Source organism: Mycetomoellerius zeteki, unplaced genomic scaffold (assembly GCF_001594055.1).
Source record: "Mycetomoellerius zeteki isolate Tzet28-1 unplaced genomic scaffold, Tzet1.0 scaffold174, whole genome shotgun sequence".
Lineage (NCBI taxonomy): Eukaryota > Metazoa > Arthropoda > Insecta > Hymenoptera > Formicidae > Mycetomoellerius > Mycetomoellerius zeteki.
The window spans coordinates 3,109,071-3,131,831 of record NW_017256696.1 but is presented as its reverse complement, the minus strand read 5'-3'; the positions used below and the strand labels follow the sequence as shown (position 1 = coordinate 3,131,831).

The 22,761-nt window shown below is 35.6% G+C and overlaps 1 protein-coding gene across 1 annotated transcript in view; it reads right to left on the bottom strand.

The window, feature by feature from the left end:
• ss (aryl hydrocarbon receptor spineless) overlaps nt 1-22,761 on the bottom strand; it is a 202,448-nt gene that overhangs the window by 36,534 nt on the left and 143,153 nt on the right. Inside the window, exon 3 of the mRNA XM_018446204.1 lies at nt 18,377-18,495. Within this exon, the coding sequence (XP_018301706.1) occupies nt 18,377-18,495 (119 nt within the window). The remainder of the gene's footprint in view (nt 1-18,376; nt 18,496-22,761) is intronic.

Genomic DNA, 22,761 nt, shown 5'->3' with positions numbered 1-22,761 from the left:
TCTTTGCAATAATTGACTGTAATTGGAAATTTATACTTTTTATATAAAAATGAATGAACAAGACAGTTCAATAAAGTCAATATTTATATTTAACAATACAATTTTGTACCTTAAATGAAAATTTTCTGATTTCATTTTAATTATTATTAAAAAACATGCCTCCTTGAAATAATTTTTGATACAGATTCTAAAAAATCGCCGCAAATTTTTTTGTATTACTTTCAAATAGAATATGTAGAAAAATTTGTATTTTTAAATAATTTTTTCATTCTTAGGATAATTGATGGTTTTATTATAGAATGTTTTATAAATTGAAATAATTATTCCTGTTTAAAGCAGATTCTCATCTTTGCTGTTTTTCTTGTCTCATGGTTTGATATATAATAGTGCATAACTGTCTCTTATAACTCTTCAGAGTTTCTCTTCAACGCGCCGATGCGATGTATGCTCGTAAAGTTGCAATAATTGCAGGTATCTCGCGGCTACTTAATCCATAGCTACCGACAATCTTACAAGGAACGATCATGGACTTCGTAATATCCTATTAATGATAAGGTAAAATAAGGGTTATACTTCTCAGAAAGGAAACATTAAGTAATTATCGTAGTAATGCGCGGTTTAATCACAGTGTTGAAATTTTTAGGTATATTTTTTTCAGAAAGGTATAGATTTTCATAGGTAAATTTACATAAATAAATTTTGAATTGCTCTATTTGGATAAAGTATATTTACGAATCTTACTTTTGGTCATTGGCAAGATATTATGCAATGTAAAAATATTGTCAGTTCAAGATGTAACAAAATTTGCATTTCTCCATTTAATAATGCCAACGAAATTGGAATTTTTATCTCTAGCACTTACTAGAATAAGTTATATTTTCTTATGAGAAATTCTTAAATGCAAGAAAACGTAAATAATAGACTTATCCTTTAATTAATCTACATTAGTGTAAAATTTTATATTGCCACTTTTTATTTATTTCATTAAGATTAAGAATTTATTTCACACAAAATAGTGCAATGTTTAATTACATTTCCAAATATCTTTGGAATCGAGAAATTTAATGCAATTTAATGAAAAGAAACTCGTTCTGTCTCGTCACTCATTCACACACCGACTAAGTATACAACCCCCCTTCGTGCAACCCTTATGATTAAATATGTCACTGTGTCAAACTCTCGGTTTCATTTTCCGGTCGCGGAAACAGGCACCCTGATTCCACCCCGCGATAGCGTGGCATACAAAATGGCACGCGTTTCCGAGGGATCGCATGCGCGGATGCTGCGTTTCGATTGGTTAATCCACAGGGTGGGCTCCTGCGTTGCGTCAATACGGATGTGCGCCCGAGGGGGTGAGAGACGGGCTCACGACCCTCTCGCTTCACCCCACACTGTACCACTCCGCGTACGGACACGGAGCTATAATAGGATTTTCTCCTGTGTGCTTCCCCCTTTCCCATCCCTACGAAATGGCCGACATAGCCATTCCGCGGAAGGCATCATCCCGCGAGACTCGTTCGTCGTTACTACTATAATTGTATTGTTTGGGGAGGTAATCGAGTTTTCTCGATCGACCGGCGGAGTCTTCACGATTATGACTATCGCTTCGTTCGGGTCGTTTCATGTCACGATAAAACACTAATAATATTTAGGTGAACGATACGATACATCTCAGAGTAAATGCAAATGCAATGGCGCGTGCAGCTTCTAATGTGTTATATTTACGGTAGCACGAACTAATCCATGTGAAAAAATATAAAAAAAATTAGAAAAAAAGAAGCGAAAAAATTAGAAATAAATAAAAAGTCAGTAATGCACAAAGTATAAAAAATATTTTAAAAACTGTGGAAATTATCTAAATTGTATTGTGTTTATCTCATTTCCAATCAAAGCGATATCTTCATTGCAATAAAGTCATCTTTGAAAGAATGAAATAAAAATTAGAAAAATGTGTTGATGATATCTGACAAAATACTTATATTCAGCATTAAATATTTAAATGCTGTTCTATTAATGCACAATCGAGATATAAAATTGAATTAAATTTATCCAAAGCGTCCCGATTAGGCGAGAATGTATACATTATCCATGTGTCCATTGATTTAACATCTATAGTGATTTCCGATGAACGATCATCGAAGCCGAACTCGAGAGGAACGCTGTTCAGTTTCTTGAACTCGGGAGCGCGATCGCCCGAGATTCCGCAATCTGCATACCGGCGTATCCGATCGTGTTCCGGGGGCTCGTGTCCGTGCCCGTGACTCTCGCTCGCATGATGGAAGAAAATGGAAAGATTTCGTGCGTGAAGTATTATTGGCGACCTGCTAATGCGGGAGAGTCAAGGTGAGGATGAAGGGGTATTAGAAGTTCACGCTTGGACGGAACACGCGAGTGCGCCCGCGAGTGGCACGCGACTGATTCGCCGGGTGGCTCACGCGAGAAATAGAAAACCACGTGTGTGTGTCTTTTTCACCTGCCCTTCTTCCTCTCTTTATTCTCTTCACAAAAAGAAACACCGTGTCGGATTTAATACCAAATTTGATATCGCGACGAGTCGCTTCTCCATTCGTTCTAAAAAAAAAAAAAACGCCAAGTAAAGTTTCTGCATTCGTACAGCTTGATACAGTAATCTCAAGTAAACGAAACAATAGTCATCATGGCACGTGGCATTTAATAAAATTAGATGGGAAAATTAAAATCGCTGAAGGAAGTGCAAATCATCACGAATTTGTCAATTCATTGGAAAAGACTTAATTAAAGGCGATCGCGAAAAAAAATACTTATTCATGAAACGAAGTGTTCATAAGTCAATTTTGGATTAAAGATTCACGTGTACGAAAAAAATAGGTTTTGCTGTAGTCTCTAAAAATTCAGCTAAATAAAAAATTTAGGTACATCTGAAAATAATTTGGTTAAACTATGAAAATAATTATGTATAGGACGCTTAAATTATTAGTAGAACATCTAAACTTTTTACAGCATTGTTCATTATGCTTAAAATTCCTACCTAATTATTTTGATGGTTCAACAAAATTATTTTCAGATTTGTATCCACACACAATTAAATATTTAGATACTTCAACAAAATTGTTCTTTTCGAGCAGTACATTTTTTTATTTGTTTTTATATATCGCGTTACTTAAGATCATATTAATTCTCTACAGGAAAAGTGCAGGATACTGGCTCACAGTGGATAAACACGCGATATCACGAAAGTGTAAAACTTACAGAACTGTGCATTTTAATTCGAACGTCGCGGTAGAATCGAACGCGTGTCTCTAATCAGCTGTTAAGTCTACAAAGTATTACCAGAATGGAATTCACGTGACGCACGACGACGTTTGTACGCTACGGAAAGAAAAAAAAAGATACGCTCGGGGCTGAGAGAAAGAGAGGCGAAAAGTCGTTTGCGTTTAGAGATCAATAAGGGTGTCGAAGATAAGCCGCCGCTGAATACGGACTGAGCGTTAACGCGTTCGTGCCGGAGCGGATTTTCATAGCTTTTCATTTCCATACGCAACAACGGCTTGCTACTCCGCGTTCGTTGCATGCGCTATTATCGTTATGATCGGGTATACCGCGCGCCACGCCGTCTTACTCCGCTCGGTTAGCCGATTAAAAGAAACCGCATCCGAATTAGCCTGGTTTTTGCCTGTCCCTCTCTTTCTCCCTCCTTCTTCTTCCTTCCCCCTTTCTCTATCTCTCTTTTCTCGCCCGGTTTTATCTCGGTTTAGGCCGCCTCGCTCCGTTCTGTTATCGGACAACTAATTGTGTCGCGAGCGAGCACGCGACCGACCCGACGACGAAATTGGATCAGCTCGCTAATGCCGATCCGCCGTGGAATTTCGCGGACGCTGTCAACCGCGCTTAGCAATGATTCCGATAAAATGTGGATTACAACGATTATATTCAGAACCACAGTTCGCCGCAGTTTCGGTTCAAAGGAACAGGCAGAATTAGAAAAAGACAAAGAGTCGGTTGAACCAACATTAGTTAATCTACATTAATGGAAATATAGGCATCATCTTGCTGAAGATAGTTCAAATTTGAGTTGAAACGTTCAATTTATTTTTATGTTTATTTCAGAAAATATTAACTGCATGTTGTCGTCTGTGCTAAACTTTTATTAACCTTGTTTATAACTTAATTTTGAAGATGTAAATTAACAAATAAAATTTTAATCGTTTAACTCTCCTAACAGATATAAAGGCCGATATTCATAATCGATTCTTATATTTGAGACTGTCTTAAATATAGTCTTAAGATGTCATAAGTCAATCAGAGGGCTGCATTAGCATCTTAAGACATTACTCAAGATGGCTTTAAAATAAGAACACTGAATACCGCCCAATGATTTTTCAGACTTTTAGATACCAGAAATGCACGAAAGAGATTTTCAACGATGCCGCAAGTACTTGTTCTGTGACTATCAGTCGCGACAGCTTCACGTAGTGCAGCGTTGTCATCATTTGCGCATACGATAAGCGCGAGAACGACTCGTTCGTTACGCACACACCTCGAGACGGGACGATATCTTTGTAAATTCACCCGGCTTGTAATTCATTGGTCGCTCTCACACGTCCAGCGCGCGTGACGGACGCCTCTCGGACCCCTCTGTTAATTAAGCCTTCGGCATCGTATCCTGTTAAGATCGTTAAACGACGCGGTAAATACCTCCCTTTCCTCAAACCGCACGATCGCGAATATGCATATATTCGCAACCATCTTGTAACCGTAGCCATAACGAAAGCCATGCTATCAGATGGCAAATGTGACTATGCGCTTCATGCAATTTTATTAGGAAATATAATGTGAACGATTATTGTATTGAATCGTGTACGCACACAACAAATTTTTAGAAATAAAAGTTTGATCAATCAAATAAAATTTATATTGCGATAGACTTATAAGAATATGGATGAGATTATTTTATCCGACACGCCGAAGTATTCATCTAGATCGCTATAGTTTTATTTGCTTAGTAAATAATTTATGTTTCTTTTATGTATAAAACAAATAATGATAAAAATTATCTGCAACGGTAAGAAATATTGGAATTTTAAAACATTACAAGATTTCTACTGGCATTGACACAATAATCAATAAGATTAACGATGCATAGAATTAACTCTTAACTTTCTCTAAAAGTTTAATTAATTTTATAAATGAAAGCGTTTTCGTTAAAAAGATATCACCGTCTACAATAAAATTTTATTTAAATTTTTGGAAAATTGTGTGCTACAGTAGGATAAAATAAACTACGAAACTACAAACCGAATTATCGACAAAATTTTCTCAAGTTTGAGTTTCTACACAAAGTGCAGAGAAATATGTTTTACGTAGATTGTGTTTCCAAAATTACGAATAAAATATCTTCTCTGGTGTGTGAGACATCAAGAGCTAAGCTAACCGGATTTATATAGATTTCAACTCTTGATTTCAACCCTCAATCGATGGATCCGCCGTGAACGCCTCGGCTTAAGGTCGAGCCTAAGGTAGGAGCAAACCCGGGCCGTACGTAAGGCTTAAGAGAGGGTCGACGTGGTATCTAAGGGAGGAAAGGAGCACGCGATCAATACGGGAAGGACTAGCGGTGCCAGACCAAGGCGAGCCCCGTCGACCACCAACCTAACCCGATATCATCCTATTCCATGCACCCACCCAACCTACAGTTACCTTTGATTCAGCCCATGTCTCTTTCTGTCTTTCTCACGCGCATATTCTGACTCATTGCGAGTCACTGTCTTTGAATCGCGTTCGTTCTCTCTTCGTCCGATTTCCGCTCATGTTGCTATCGACGTCCTTGACTCTCGATCCGACCGACCGTTCCAAAAGCATCCCAAGGCTGATATCGTAAAGTTCACCGGGTAGCATCAAACGGGCTCGCACGAGCTACCTAAGGTAGCTCGAGCTGCGAGCAATGCGTTTACTCGACGAGTATTTCGCGTAGCTCAGACACGAGGCTAAGTTATGTCAGGTATTACAAGGTTCTACATGATTATGCTCTGCACAAGCCAAGCGCGATAAGGTCCTATATAATTTGAATCTGGTTAAAATGTCAGACGGTAATGATATTAATACAAGTTAGATAGCAGTGATTGCGGGGCACAGAATTATTCTCAAATTATCACGGGAAGTCTTTCAAGTATTTTTAATCATCAACAAAGAATAGAAATATTAGGTACAAAAATCAATCTCTTGCACTTCAGATCAAATGCACTTTAATCGATAAAGCAATAATACAAAATAATAAAGAATTTTTAAATTAAAACATTTTGCGATTTTGAAACATTGGGAATTCGGCAGAATTAAGTACAACCTAATAACTAAAATAATTTTTACATATTTTTGTGAAATAAGAAACGGAGATATATTTTAAAGGAGTTTGAGAATATAGACTAAACATACCAAAAATTATTCTAAATTTATTAAAAATTTAAATTGCAATGTAAGCAATAAATATTTTATAGTTTATGTATCTTCTATAAAAAGAAGTTATTAAGAAGATTAACTTTCTACATCAAGGAATAAGCACATCAAGATGGCGGTCCATTGATGTCGTTGAGAAAAGGGTATTTAAAGATAAATACGCTAAATGTTTATCTTATACAGAAAATATATACGGGGATTTAATATCATTGAACCGATGCTGCGTAATTCCCAGCTGCTATTTGGCTTCCACTAATTTTAGGATTAGTAAATCAAGTTACATTAATGATTATACGCCCAATTATATGAAGCTCGAGTATTCGCTGTTCCATAAAACGTAAGTGGACGGCCGAGGTTTCGCCTACTAACCTATCTTTTTGCATTGCGCGTTTAATGTTCTTTAGAATTTATTGTTATATCTGGATACATTTCAGGCGTACGACCGGCGCTTCCCTTCTTTCATTTACAATTAGTGCATTTTTGATCGGATTATGCCTCGAGTGTTGAAGACGAGAAAATATCTATATATGATTGATGTAATGTTGAATTAAAGACAAAGTATGATTAACATTAAAATGATAAGTATAGAAGTTAGTTCTACTCTCTTATTATCAAATAATTAATTAATTAATATTTTTACCACTACCCTCTCTCTCCTTTTTCATCGTTAATAAAATACTACATTGAGAGAAATAAATGGTTACAATTACTAAATGGTTATATTTAACTATATTTTCGGTGCCAACTGTATATTTTTTTAAAGAACTATAAATATTATTATTACTAACATTATAGCAGTAATAATTAAAAATATAACTCATAATTATTTTAGCATGCAATGATTATAGTCACAAACACTTCTCTCAGTATAGGTAAATTTTTATTAAATAGAATCTTCTTTCTATATATTCTACTATGTCTATAAGTTTGCAGCTGGTAACGTTGAACAAAAATCACAAGATTCAATCTTGTTAATATCAGCTTCCAGTGTTTCCTGCAAAACGCAATGTGCAAAATGTTGGTAAAGCGCCGCGGACATATTTATTCTATTCCCCGAATGCAATAAGTATTCCTCGCAACTCGTTTTCCTTTGTTGGTGCATCGCCGATGGCGGTGAAAGTGTAACGATTATTTAAGAAAAAAAAATAGTTTCGCAGGAATCAACATTTCTGCTCGCAACTTCCGCGGGACGCATAGACGCGGTTCGACTTTCGTACTAAATCTAATCGATTTAATGACGATTGGTTTGTTTATCTCAACTGATGCTTTCCCTTCTGCGTGTTGGTTTTTTTATTGCTTACGATCGCCTTTTTAACCCTTTCACAACTTAACATAATGATAAACTTAATTAAGCGCAGATGTGAAATCTCCTTTTCTCCCGACTTTCCATGCTTGATTGTCAATAATCGCAATTATTACAATTATTTAATGACCGGAATATTACTTCCTAATACATCAATCATTAATGACGCCACTTTTACTAGCTTATTATACATTTTTACATGTGTAGTTGGAGAAAGCACGATATTTAAAAGGTTAGGAGAACTTCATGTAATAAATGAACTAAATGTAAAGAATATACTAATATACATATTATATATCATATAATTTACATTTTGGAACAAATTCTTATTTAAATAGATATTATTTTTACGAGCAGATTAATTTGTCAAATTGTTAATCGGAAATTAAACGGAAAATAGAAAAACTACTGTAACTTTTTCCTCTTTCTAACTTTACTTCTTACATTATTACGGTAATTTAGAAAAAGCAAGAAGAACGACATCTTATTAGACCTGTAATGCATTTAAAGAATATATTCGATGGCCGCATTTGATTCAACATAGACGAAATTGAGTGTTCGCCAAAAACGAAACTCGTTAATCATCCTTCCCGATATAGTCAATCAGCGAAAAGTCACGGTCAAGAAAGTTAAAAAGTTGAATGGCTTTGCACTGTGTGTGCCGTATAACACATCGCATAGTTCACGTTCGTAAAAGTTCGAGTGTGCGGTTACTGTGAAGAAATTACTTGCGCCGCTTCGTGAATATTCAAGTGCGAAAAGAGAACCTCATCCTTATAGACATGCATGCAAGCAACGTTACTTTATCCAGGAGAAAAAAACCGCGAAAGCCATTTAATTATGTCTGATAAGTTATACCTTATGCTAAGCATGTTTTATATTTAGAATAGATTATACGCACGCGTTTCAAAAGTATCACCGACTTCTTAATCATTCATCGTTAATTCGTGATATCGAGATAAAATAAAAAATTATTTTTCAGTCAATAACTTTCATTAAAATCAATAAAAACATGATTCTCTAAATAACGAGTTTGAATAAGTATACACACACACATTATGAATATTGCATTAATTATATTGAATTAATTACACTAGGAAAAATGTTTAACCAAAACTTTGCTGTAACAACAAAAAATTGGTTAAAATGTACTGAACTGAAACTTTATGTATTATAACTTTATGTATTAATTAACTACATTGTTTAATATAAACAAATATAAACAAATATTTTTGTTATTAAAAGATAAGAAAATAAAAAATGTATAGAAGCAACTAAATTTTTTGTTATATAAAAAATGCCTCAATTAAACGCTTTTACTAAATTTTATTGCTTTCTCGAGATATATTATTAAGAATGATATCGCATTCCACGATGCAGCCTAAATCTAAATATGACCAGGAATCGTGTCTTTTCTCCGCCCAAGCGCGCTGTTCACCCACTTTGCGCAGAAATCGCCAACTTTCGTCTGGCTCAACGGTTAGAAAACTGCCGGCCGTCCATCCGGGACGAAGTTCCCTATCGCTTCTCGCATACGGAGCAATCAGCCGGGAAGTAGAAGGCACGGCTCGCCGTCGTGGCAGACATGCAACCATCAGCAACAAGTAAGACCTTATAGCACGGTGATCAACTTGGCCGTACGTTCCTTCTCATTCCATCTAGCCAGCCAGGCTCTGACTCGCTACTTCGCTAACTCTTGCCGCGTACACAGAATTCACTTAGGCCGACTTGGGCGCATCGCTCGCGCGGAGACGTGATCTAAATTGCACCGCGCGCCCGTACGAGTATAACACGCATCTTATACTCACGCCAAGTGGAGGAAAGTCCCGCCGCGTGTCCTGATTGATGTGGAAAGTGGAGCTTATTCCTGGCTCGATGGCCCGAAAGAATAGCGATTGTTCTGTCGTGATCGTTAGTCGATCGAACGACGATAGCAAATCTTATACGAATAAACGATCTTAAGAGGAAAATGGGCGAAATAAAAGCACGAAGTGAAATATTCCATGTTTGCTGTACTTTTAGACCCCGTATTTCATTTTCTGGTTATATTGATGGTTTTGTAGTGGTAACTTTAAAAGTCACTTTATATTTTAATACTCTCTCTCTCTCTCTCTCTCTCTCTCTCTCACTTTAAGTTACTCATTTCACATTCGATTGCATTATCATCAGTTTTAACAGTATCAATTTTTATACATTATCAGGTTGAGTCTAACCCAAGTTAGTGATTATCAGTTTAGCGATTCATCATGGCTACAAAAACACAATTTTTATATCATCTTATCATCAATTTAAGTGATTAATACTCGTTTCTACCAATGTAGAGTAACTTTAATTTCGATTCAATTTATTTCTTCATCTTTTCTAATTCTTAGAATTAGAAAAAGATAGAGTTAGTTGAACCGAGATTAAAATTAAACTACATTGGCAGAAACGGGCATAAGTATAAACCACAAGTTAACCAGAGAATAAAAATTCGACTCTTAAAAAATCAAGAAAGAATCGCTAAGAATATAATCGATAAGGAATAAATATTTTCTATATTTATCCCTCATTCGCGTCATTATAAACGAATGTGTATGCTGATAATCGCTCGCTTAAAAATAATAATTTGTGTTAATTCATTCAACCGTGAAGCATGTCATTTCGGGTTTATGACGTTTAAGTGGCATTTTATGTTCAAAACTCCAAAGCATCGAACGACATGAAAATACGAGTTCCCGGATTGCAGACGGTAGTGTTCGTGACTTGAAAATAATCAAAGTCACGGAGGTAACCATGCCTACTATGACCAGGTTTTGAATGGACCTTCGTATAAATTACTATTTATTCCAAAAAATATATAAATAAAATAATTTTAAATTCATATATAAAAGATGTTCTCATCTCGCTCCTTCCCTGACAATTATAGATGTCAGCTTCACCGTTGTATTATCTCAATTGCAACGAAAGATAATGGTTACTCCGTCAGTATCATAGCATTAGGAGCATCTTTAGGGTGTAGCCGTTCGCAATCAGAATTTGCGAGAAGCGTAGATGTGGTAGCGGGCATCGCGAAAAAGAAGAAAGAAGGGGGTTGAAGAAAAAGAGAGAAAGAGAGAGTGAGAGAGAGGCGCGGGGAGAAAAATAGCTCGGTTATGATTACGGGTTACCGGGTGGCGGGGGTCGCTCCGACCACGACCCTCTTTTACCGCTACCGCGCGGCGTAGCTGCCGCGTATTAATGCGATACACGATAGCCTGGTGGCTATTAAATAAAAAATATGAGAGCAAAATGGCTGCTTTCGCGGCGATACGTCACTGAGAGGCGTGATTTGTACCGAAGCCCGAGCTGTGCGCCAGGGTAAAAATTGGTCGATCCACCGTGTACCAGAAAAGGGGGGCAAGGCAGGCGAGCGGACGGGAGAGAAACGCGAGGCCCCCGCTAGTGCCGGTCGCTGAATTTCGCCTGCAGTGATGTATCAACAACATAATGTACAGGTTCGTTGCATTTTGATCGGCTCTGTCAGCGCTTTAACGGGTAATCTCGAGGGCAATACGTTTCGTACGGCCGGCTTTCTGGGCACCTCGTTCGACCTTACGCGCCTTTGTTCCTCCCGAAATTCCTGCCGTTCCGCAAGATGCAAATCAATGCGATCCTCCTTCGCGAATTTTTTTATTTCTGATATGAAAGCAATCTTTCGCGTAATCAGACTCTGGGTATCTGTTTCTATTGTTTGAAGGCTTGCTAGATTTAACGCTGTTGCTCTATTCAAGTCTATTTGACTTAAAAGATAATTTATTTTCTTACTAATATTTTATTTAAAAATCTTCTTTTGGCATTTAATGATTTCGTTTGTTAATGTAAGATCTTTTTTCTGTGAATTTTTTTATTTTCAGTTGTAAATTAAAATTCTTCTGAAAAGGTGTCTCAGTCTACTATAGAAATTAGATCGAGAATTGATCTCTTATCTATTTATATCTTTAAGGCCCAATTCCAAAACTCACGGTTAACTCTTAATCGAGGTTCAACTTGTTTCTCATCTCTTCTATCATTCTAGAATTGGAAAGAGACAATGAATAAGTTGAACCTCGGTTAAGAGTTAACCGTGAGTTGTGGAACTGGGCCTAAGACTTTCTCGCTTTTCGAACGTTGTGCATCACAGCCATTCGCGTAATGGCGGCGTCTTAATGCGAAAAATGCAGCCGTCTGCATATTTTTCCTCGCGAACGGTGCGCGAGTTAGTGGTTGGAGAAAAGTTTATTCGAGTTTCATAAAGGAATGAAAGCTGAGAGCCGTGTGCGCTCGACGGGGGGCCCCCCGCCGTGTATCGTGCGTTCGCGCCGGGTGATAATTTCCGAGAGATGACAGAAATGGATTGGCGAAGTATGTTTCGCTCAACGATCGAAAAATCCGGTCGTTCGGCCGGATAATCAGCGTTTTATTAGTTTACTTCAGAGACAATCAAGCGTCTCCTAGCATCGTTCGCGCTAATTTGTTAAAATTTGCACCAGCTAAGATTACAAATTATAGAAAAAGAAACATTTTACATAACGAATTTACAAAGAAAAATAAATATTATAGAACTTTGTATAGAACATACATAATAGAATTTACACTTCAATTTGAGTCAACATTGATTATGAGAAAAAAGTTTGGTAATAATTACCAAATGTATTTTGTTTGGTTTCCCTTAAGCGGCGTTTACAATGAGCTTTTGATGTCAAACTTAAACTTTTAGCCTCAAGCCGTAATTGATCAATCATAGTCTCTTCACATTCGACTGTGATTGGTCAATTTTTTAGGGCTTAAAATAATAAAGCTTAAGTTTTGTACCTTAAAATCTCATTGTAGATGCCGCTTCCTAGAAATCTAATACTGAAAGACAGTAATTAATTACTTATTTTAAATATTGAAAGCATTGTTGTTCAATGCTTTTAGTATTCCAAATAAATAATTAATACGTGATTCGTTATTATTTCTCGGTCTTTTCTTTGTTCTAATTTGTGACTCGTGCGCGGATTTACGAAAATAGCGGTGTTTAGTATAGCAAATTACTGGCGCGACGGTTTCGTGTCGAGTTGATCGAAGAACGCTTTCGGTTTGCTTGAACCTTTTACGTCGGAGATTCAAGAGAAACGGTTTTTCTTTCTCTCTCTCTCCGTCTCTCTTTCTTCCCTTGTGTTCGCGCGCCACGGCAGAAGTGACGAAAAAGGGCAGTAAACGTTTTACACGAGGAAACTTTCGTAGAAGTAATGTATCCGCATACCGTTTAGAGAATAGTAAGTATTAAGTAGGAAGGTACCTCCTTGCACGCTACTCACGAAAAACGATACTTTAACGTGGCAGAAGGGAAAAGTCTGTGTATTTGATTTCAGTTGTTTCTTAAATATTCAGCATTTAGCACAAGAAACTTGTTTTGCGTGTCTTTGCTGTACTTGCTGTCGCGTTAGAGACTGCATTCTCGACCAGACCTACTGTACAGCATTAGTCGATGAATTTAATTCGTTGTTAAATAAGTCAACACAATATCCTTGTATATTGATTATTATGAAAATTGAATTCCGCGTTTGAGAAATTCTTCAATCGGTTCCGTTAATAATAATTTATAATGCAATCTTGGAAAATTATTATCAATCGATGAACCGTCATTGGCGCTCATCTCAAAAAAGGATAATACAAAAAAATGTCAAATAATTCAGAAAGCGCTAAATATGATCAAGAAGATGATATTGATCATATTTGATGATTTAAAATTATGATAAAATTTCTATGCATAAATTTTAAATTTTTTTTTAGTAATATAAATTGCTCATCGGATTTGCAACGCAATCACAAATTGAAATAATCTTATAAATTAAATTGATTATTAATTTGACAATGATTTTTAATTGTGGTATAATATTCCACGAGAGTCGGATGTTGACTTCTCGGAAAGGATCTCATATTATGTTTCAGTCGTTTGCCTTCTTGACATCATAATGTGAATTATACGTTATGATAACGATTTAAATTAACAAATTAGATGTCTCTGCTAGTGGACACTGTATCAGACACAGACTAGGAGCGTGAAACCAAGCTTCTAAAGCGTGAAAATATTTAATAAGTATATCCATCGTATATGTTCGTGGTGGAAATACATTAAAGTGAGCAAATTAACTTTCCTTGGTCGCAAACATTCTTCACTGAGTCGTAAACAACACGATTATATTTTATTAGAAACCTGCCTAGTATTTTGAGGCATCTTTTAAATTTATATAATTTATTGCTAAATAATTTTTTATTAAATAATTTAAACTGGAACAATTATATTTTAATCTCTACAAAAAAGCTTTAAAAAAATGTACGCCAAATACATAACAAAAATATTCGATATTATATCCTTACGAATAAACAAACGGATATAAATAATTATTAAAATAAAATAAATAAAAATATATAATATGTGAATATATATTATAAAACATTTATACTACATAAATAATTGTATAAAGAGATTTTTAAAGAGACCATTTTTATTCCTTTTGCCTTCTTCCGAAAATTATCAAAAACAGCTGGAATAAAATTATACCAAGAAATAATTTTCATAAATAGGTAAGCAAGTTTTTGTTACTGTTGACAGTAAACGAAAGAGATCTCTTTGGCGCCTACAAAGGGGGGTTCGAGAAGTAGAAAACGCAGCGTGAATGCAATGTGATCTATACACAGCGTCGGTCGGTCGAGCGCTGATTTGATGCCGTGTAATTCGATAGACGCAAATTTTTTTCCACGAGACAAGACTACAAGACAGGGAGACGTCGTGCCGCGTCTAAACGAGTCGTTCCCTCAATCGCTCTTTCACTTCGCGTACACTGTCCAGTCGCGATTCACAGTATAATTGAGAAGGGGTATAAAAATCCAATCGCGCTTAGCCGTAATTTTGAGGATACCTCGTGGTGGCGGCCAGCTTGTCATAAACCGGATTTACCGTCGGGGTTCGTAAAGTTTATGAGGATCGGCGAAACGGTATATGGCGCGTGGAAAGGAGAGACCGTGCTGTTTGTCGGGATGGAGTCGAGGGTGGTTGGACGAAGGGCGTGGGACGCAGAAGGGAGGTCCTGAAAAGTCGGGTTCACGGAACCGCGCGAATTGTATAAATATGTTATTGATATACGAGCCGAGGATGGCGTGAGTGGATTACCCGGAAACTAGTATCCAGGTTCAAGGAATACGAGCCGGGCTTGAGCCAAGCCCGAGCCCGGTCAAGAAAATCAAGCGCGACCTGATTGCATCGCCATTTTCATAAATCGATACCGTGTCTGGAAGATATGCGCTCGCGCGCTGTTGATTTATATCTCGTGTCAAAGTTGTGTTGAATTGCAGTCTTTGGAATGTCTATAGTTCTTGAAAAAGTATTTCATTTTGCAGTCTTACGTAAAGTAACAGTACGATATCATTTACATAAACATGTTAGACTGTGACATATAAGCGAAATTATTTATCGTTAGTTATAAATTAATAAGATTAGCTTAAAAACTGCAATTTGATAAGTTATTTATAATTATTTTGTAAATTATATTTTCGTCCTTATAATATATATATAATTTATAAAATAACTGTATAAACTGTAGTTTCATTTGTTTTTTAAATTTAATTGCTTAACAATAAAAATATAAACGTTTCTCTCACTAAAAGGAAAACAAATAAATTATGATGAAGATAAAGACAGTAAAGAAAAACCAAATATTTCATCGATACTATAAAGGATATAAATATTAAAAATTCAAAACCAAAAAATTTCAGAAACCTAACTCTTACACAAAAAATATAATATTTATATTTTTTGAAATGTATTACATTTATAATATTATTTATTAATAATCTAAAAAAATAGTAACGGCTAATAATAACAGCTCGATACTTCTAGTATTAATACATAAAATCCTGTACGAAAGAAGAATAATTTTATATATTATTTTGACAAGATATAGTGTGCAGTAATGTAAATGATACACTGTGAAAAAAAAATATATATGTATCATAAAACTATGATAAATTTTCTTGATTACTTCGTAAAGATGATACCAGTTGTATTTATCGATATAGTTCAACGTCGTTTATCGTTTCACGATTCGAGTGCACGTGTCGTTGTCGGAAGTCCGTCCAGGGATTAGCTTCGGACGTACAAGGACATACGTAACGCAATTAACGAGCTGACAATTAATAACTTGCCATTATAGATATTAGTAAGGTCATTCGATCGTAGCAATGCACGTCGGCTGGCGTATAAAATCGCACGCGTACATACAATTTGTACGTATAATATTCGTCCCTCGCGATCTCTCGTTCTATTCTAGTCATCTCTGCTTTGCCTCTTTCTCTTCTTCCTTTCTATTTCTTTCTCTCTCTCTCTCTCTCTCTCTCTCTCTCTCTCTCTCTCTCTCTCTCTCTCCCTTTTTCTCACGCTGTTTGTCCCTCTTCCATTTTTCTCTCTCGTATCCACAGACTAGCTCCCTTTCGCTCGTGTGCGCACCTAAAACGCAAGAAAGGGAACGTAATAGCCTTGCATGATACACGGCCATTAATCCGTGTATATACCCTTCCATACTTTGGAGGAATAGACACCTCGTATGCCTCGGTTTCATAGCCGGTTCATCAGCCGGATATCTTCCTATTCTTTCTCTCTTTCTTTCTCTCTTCCTTGGCCTCCTCCCGTTCTCGCTTCTCCCTGTCTCTTCCTCTCACTAACAATGATTTAATTTCAGCGCGCGCTCTGCTACGACGCGACTTAAGACTTCTATATTACATGAATCAATTCACTTCAACAATTTAAAAAAAAAATACATGAATAACTGTGGCACATTTTGTAAAAGAATAAATTCAAATTTACATTGAGAACCTTCCATTGAGTTTATATAAAATATAGAAATATCATGTTATGTATGTTTGGCAAAATAATTATGATGTTGCGTTATATTTTAATTGAAATTATATTTTAAGAAACATATTAATGATGTATACAGAAGTTTAATTTAAAAATAACTCTGTACAAGAGAGAGTTAAATTGGAAAAGAAAATATAAAAAAATAATATAATTAATTAAAAATAATATGTAATTAACATGTTTTATTTTCCAACTCGCATATTAATGGAGCTCATTTTACCTTTGTCATGTTAAACAGATAACAACAAAAATTATTCATCAATAAATTACTAATTATTGTTGTCCATTTTAGGGAAAAAAAAAAGCAAAAATTTTTGTTTATTTTAACGAATCCACGTGAATTGTCTCATTTGAGATAATAGACTGTTGTATTCGAAATTGATCAGAAAATGTACTTATTTTCGTTATATCATTTGGTTCACTGTACGCTTTATTTCATCGAAATAATATATTCTCTACCCTTCCTACGTCTGCAGTTCCCTTCAAATGTGACGTCGAATCGTATCGTTTTTCTGACGGACAGTTCCAATCACGGGTCGTCATTCGGTAGCACGCCCGTTTCTCTTTTCTTGCCTGCTCATTCATCTCTTCATCTGTTCGCATGCACTCACACTACCAACCGTCGATCAATCATAGACGGTGCTTATGGCAGGTGATTGTATCGCGTAGATAATATCGCTGCTCGAAATGGAGTCGATCGTTTTTAGTCGCTGACTTATCATATCGCAGTTGATTGGTCCTTAACGATTAGAATCAATAACTTGAACGGCAATCTTTTTTCTCCATTTACGCGAATTGACATAATGGCCTCTTGTACACAAGTGTTTAAGAGATAAACATCGTTGGTGAAAACGTTATAGAAATAAATTAAAATTTAATATAAATTAAAAAGCAAAATGTAACAATAAAACATAATTTATTAAGCAATTTTGCTTGAAGTATTTAAAAATTTAAGTAGATACAAATCTGAAAATAATTTTATTGAATCATCAAAATAAGTAGAAAACTCAACCATGATGAACAATGCTGCAAAAAGTTTTGACATTCTATTAACTAGTTTAAGCGTCCTACATAATTATTTTGATAGAACGACAAAATTATTTTCAGATCCAATTAAATTTTTAGATATACTTCAGCAAAAGCGTTCTTTTCGTAACAGATATTAAATATTATTTAATTCTAAAGTATATTGAGTATATATTGAATCTTTTCGATTAATATTAATGTATACAGCGATATTTATTCAATTAATAATTCGCAAAAAATTTGCACGATAGGATTGCGTTGTAAATACCGACATTATTTCTATTGTATCACGCATCACAATGTTTCTTTTATATATGATATCCCCCGCTCGATCGCAAATCGTAAAGAATTAAAATGTACGCATGAAACGTTTGTACCGCTGACAAAACCATCAGACCATAACTTGAGATGTGCACTTCCGTTACCAAGGACACATCGGATCGCAAAATCGGTTGATGAATATTTTACACGACTCGTCACTGTTACTTATTTCTGAGACATGCATCACGGACAAGATCTCGTTCGCGGTGATAGATTTCTCCTCTACGGTTAGCGAATTGAGACGATCGATCGAGAGCGAAGAGGAAGCAGGTGTCTTTCACCGCGATAAATACGAGCGCGCGCGCCGTGCTGATATATATTTTTAAATTTTGATGCGTCCAAATGAGATCGTAAATACAGGCTGTTCTACGTAATGAGCGTACTGGACGAGTACTCACCTGTAGGAACATTTCGCCGTCGAGGTGATGATGGTCGTAAGCAGCGAGCGCTGCCAGCTCTCTCGCCCTGTAATGCGAGTCGTGGTGCGAATTCTCCTCCTTATCCTTGTGCATCACCACTGTAACAGAGTAAAATAGATTATGAAGATACGAGCTTGGAAATCAGGAAGTCGATGTAATAAAAATCACTCGTTTGTTTAAGTGCTTGTTATAATCTCTGCACTTGTATTTAATCTGCGAGACTCTCTTTTCTTTTATTTCGTCGATAGAAAATATAGATACACATATATTTTCTATTCTTTCTTGTTACTCTTTGAATCATAGCATTGATTAAACCGGTTTTTCTGTTAATTTGATCAGTTCTATAATAGTAATTAATGTCTATGAACATATTACTTTTGTTGAATAGATATATAATTTAACTATCTTGATAATCTATACTTAACGTGCCTATTTACACCATAAAAAAATTTCATGTAAAATTATAACAATTATAGTAGGTAATTTTAGAACCCATTATTAAAGATTTACACATATAAATAAAATTATAACTTACAAATAAAATTATATTCTTTTTTATAGTAAATAAACAATTCGCAAAAGTGAATTGAAGTAAACTTTACAGAAATATTTACACATAATAATTTCCAATGAATTACAATTTCTCTTAAGTTATGTTATCGACATGCATGAAAAAGTAAAAATGTATATAAATATATATATATACACATGTGTGATATTATTGTTATATAAAATATTACACAAATTTATACACTTTTACATAAAAATTATAAAATAAGAAATAATAAAAACCGTTGTTTTATATATATATATATATATAATTTTCCTTCTTATATAAAAGATATTTACACAATTGGAGGTAAAAGTACCTACTATTTTTTGTAAAATCCACAATTTTATATGTTTCCACTATAAATCGTGCAGTTTTTAGACATATTATTTACGTAATTTTACTTTTTTATAGTGTGTACCTATAACACACGTTCCGTTTTAATAATTGCACCAAAACCTGCACGCTGATCGAGTTGATTTCTAATGTTCCACGACAATTTCGAGGCACGAAATTGTCGAGGAATATGAGAATGGTGAAAGTGCGAAAAAAAATGATCACTTCAGTATAGAAAAAAAGGCACATTAACGCGATAATATACAACGCCGAGCATAAAAACCGTTAAGGAAACATCGTCGAAAACATGCACGGAGAAAGAGGATAATTTCGACGGTGCAATTAAATATCAATCAAGCGGTTTCGCGGCGTATCCGAATTTTAATAAGACGCCCGCCTGCTCGTACCCCCTTTTTTATCACATCGACCGCAAATCACAGGGATGATTAGAGGGTTTATAAGCACGCCCGTCATCATCCCTCGACACACAAATATGAAAACGAGGCAACCAGCCGCAATCACAATCATCTTATAATTTCTTTATTCTAATACATAAAACTGCAATATGTAGGCAATTTCTAGTCGTCAGCTAAAAACTTACGACACAATCTTTACGATGCCTACAAGAGTAGGCACTTTGTCGAAATCGCAATTGAAAGCGATGGTCGATTTACGCAAAATGCCATTATATAAAGGATATTCATCGGCGATTTGCATAAGTGATTACTGATTCTGATTGGAGATAATAACTGGTGGTAAAAGACAACGATAAAATTAATTTAGTGTCTCCCGATAAGAGCAAAGATATGTTTCCGGTGTTTCGTCCGGTCGACAATTGGCATTACTAGAATCACATAAATTCAGTTTGTCTCATCATGCGATGCGTTACACCGTTCGACTGTCTAGATTAAAAGTCATTAAAGTCAACCGTAACAAACTGAGCTGTTATCAGATTTGTCACATTATACGCTGTAACGTTGGTTGCAGTTTACAGATTTTTATGGAAGATTAAAGTGACGATGACATCGGCGAGGGGCAACTGAAAAGAGCGACGGACACTTTTTACTGTAACTGCAAATTTATATTTCTCGGCCAACGATAATTAAAGCGATTACTGTCAAAGATATAAATTTGACCGACGTTTCTGTAGACTCGATGATCGAAATCAACGTTTTCCGTCATAATAATATAATAAATCGATAAACTTACTTCATTTAGATAAACTGAAGTCATAATGCGCTACTAAATTTTATGTTACTAATTCTTATGTCGAAGAAGCAGAAAGAAAAGAAAAGAGAAAGGGGATGAATATATTATTCTGTATCATTTAATGTACAAATCTTGCAAATTGATATTGTGAACTTATCAATATGTATTTCTTTATATAATTTACCTATAATAAAATTATCTTACTGTTATTCATTATTTTAAAACCAAAAATTATTTCAGTGAATAGTTTACAAAATTAGATATGTATATAAATTCACATCGAAATATTATTATTAAAAATCAAGGTTCAGCTGAGACCGAATAAAACAATTTCCTTTTATTTTATTATTTTAATTTTTATTTAATTAGTATTATATATATTAATTTATCCCAATCAAATGAATTTGTGATTTCAAATTTCCGCAAATTTAAAGATTTCGAAAAATTTCGGCGCATTTCCGTACTTTTTAGATACAGGCTTGTCGTTTCAATGTTATGAATGTTACAATTTATGAATATAGTGCGAACAGATCGGAATGCCGGTGCTTTGTTTCGTACTCGCATGTTGAAGTGATCGCGACGTTAACGCGACCGGTTTATTATTTAACACGGCGGTGGTCTCGTATGTTCTAATTATGGCGCGCATATTAAGCAGGAGGCAAGCAGGTGTATGGAACTGTAACAGATCGACGGTGTATTATAGGGTTTAAAAGGAAGTGTCGCTCACATCCTGTCACGTACGTATCGCCACCTTCGTTCCTCGGACCCACCGTTAATCCGTTTGAGCTTAAATTGTTTGGACATCGATAGTCCTTGGATTCTCGTGAGGGAAAGTAGGAGCTCGTACGTTTTTAACGACAAATTCGGCCCACTTTAAAGATCCATTATTTACATTGACACATAAATTACTGTACCGTGTGTAATAAAAAAAATTCGGTCAAGTACAAATGAGGCAATAAATAGAAGGCTTGCGCATGAAACTTACTTTAAAATATAAACATTTAAGTAGAGTATGGCAAAATATACACGAAATATTTTCTATTTAAGTATTTTGCTTTAGGTATTAAATATCGTGTCTTGTTCAAACTTTCATCGAAATCACTTTTAGCGCCGTTTCAATTAAACATCCCCGAATCATAAACGAATACGTAATAATATTTGCTCGAGTCTATACCTCCGCATTTTATAGATATCACTCTCACATTATACGGTGACGAATTATTTCTGCCTTTTAATTGTTATTCAAATATAAGTCGAAGCTTTCCTTAACTATTCATTTCTTCCTCGAAAAATCCATGTGTACCAATAAAACATAATAATTTATTATACTCGAATGTAATCAATATTTAAATATTAATTCTGTCTTGTCTCAAGAAAGAAATCTAAATGTTTTTCAAAATTCCTTTTCAAAAGGTATTAATGCATAATTATATTATCTTATAATCATTCTGTGACTCACTAAATATTGTAATTATAAATTACAAAGTTAATAATTCTACTAATAATCCTAATAATTGCAATTCGCGAATGATGAAAGATCTTGTTGATACAAGCACCTTTTCTTCTCGTTAAACGATGAAGATGGATGTTCCTACTTCACGAGATGCAAATCTGAGAGATTGCCGCGAGTATCACCGTAAGGAGCATTAAACGGACGACGGTCAGTATCGCGGGGCAGCGATGCGTGCACCGAGAGATGTGCGAGAGCAGGGCGCAACGGTCACTCGTAAATAGTCGCACGCAATGTCGTGAAGCACTCGGCGTCGCCGGCCACGCGACCCTCTGGGACAGGATCCATTAGGATGACCATCGTCAGAATGACCGCAGGATGCGTGGACGGACGAACGAAGAGGCCGCGATGTATACCGGTACATGTCCCGGGGATGTATACGCACGTGCGTATCCGGTCTGCACCACCGGTCGATCGAACAATCTGATTTTCGATCGCCGCGAGTCCGGACGAAAACCACCACCGGTCATTCGGGTCTAACGACCGTGCCTAATGCTTCCTGAAACAATGGCTTCTTCGCGACGAAATACGCGAGAACGTTTGGAGCGGCAACAACGAGACAAAGGGAAACGTTTTATGTGCTGAATGATACAGAATGTTAGCGCGGCCTTTTAGAAAATAAAACGAGAAAAATTAATATTAACATGTAAAATTGTCACAGTCACGAATTTTAATATCCTAAATTAGGAAGTCCCTGAAATAAGGAAAAAATATATAAATGTAGGTCCCAAAATTCTTTATTAAAAAATTATAACACGT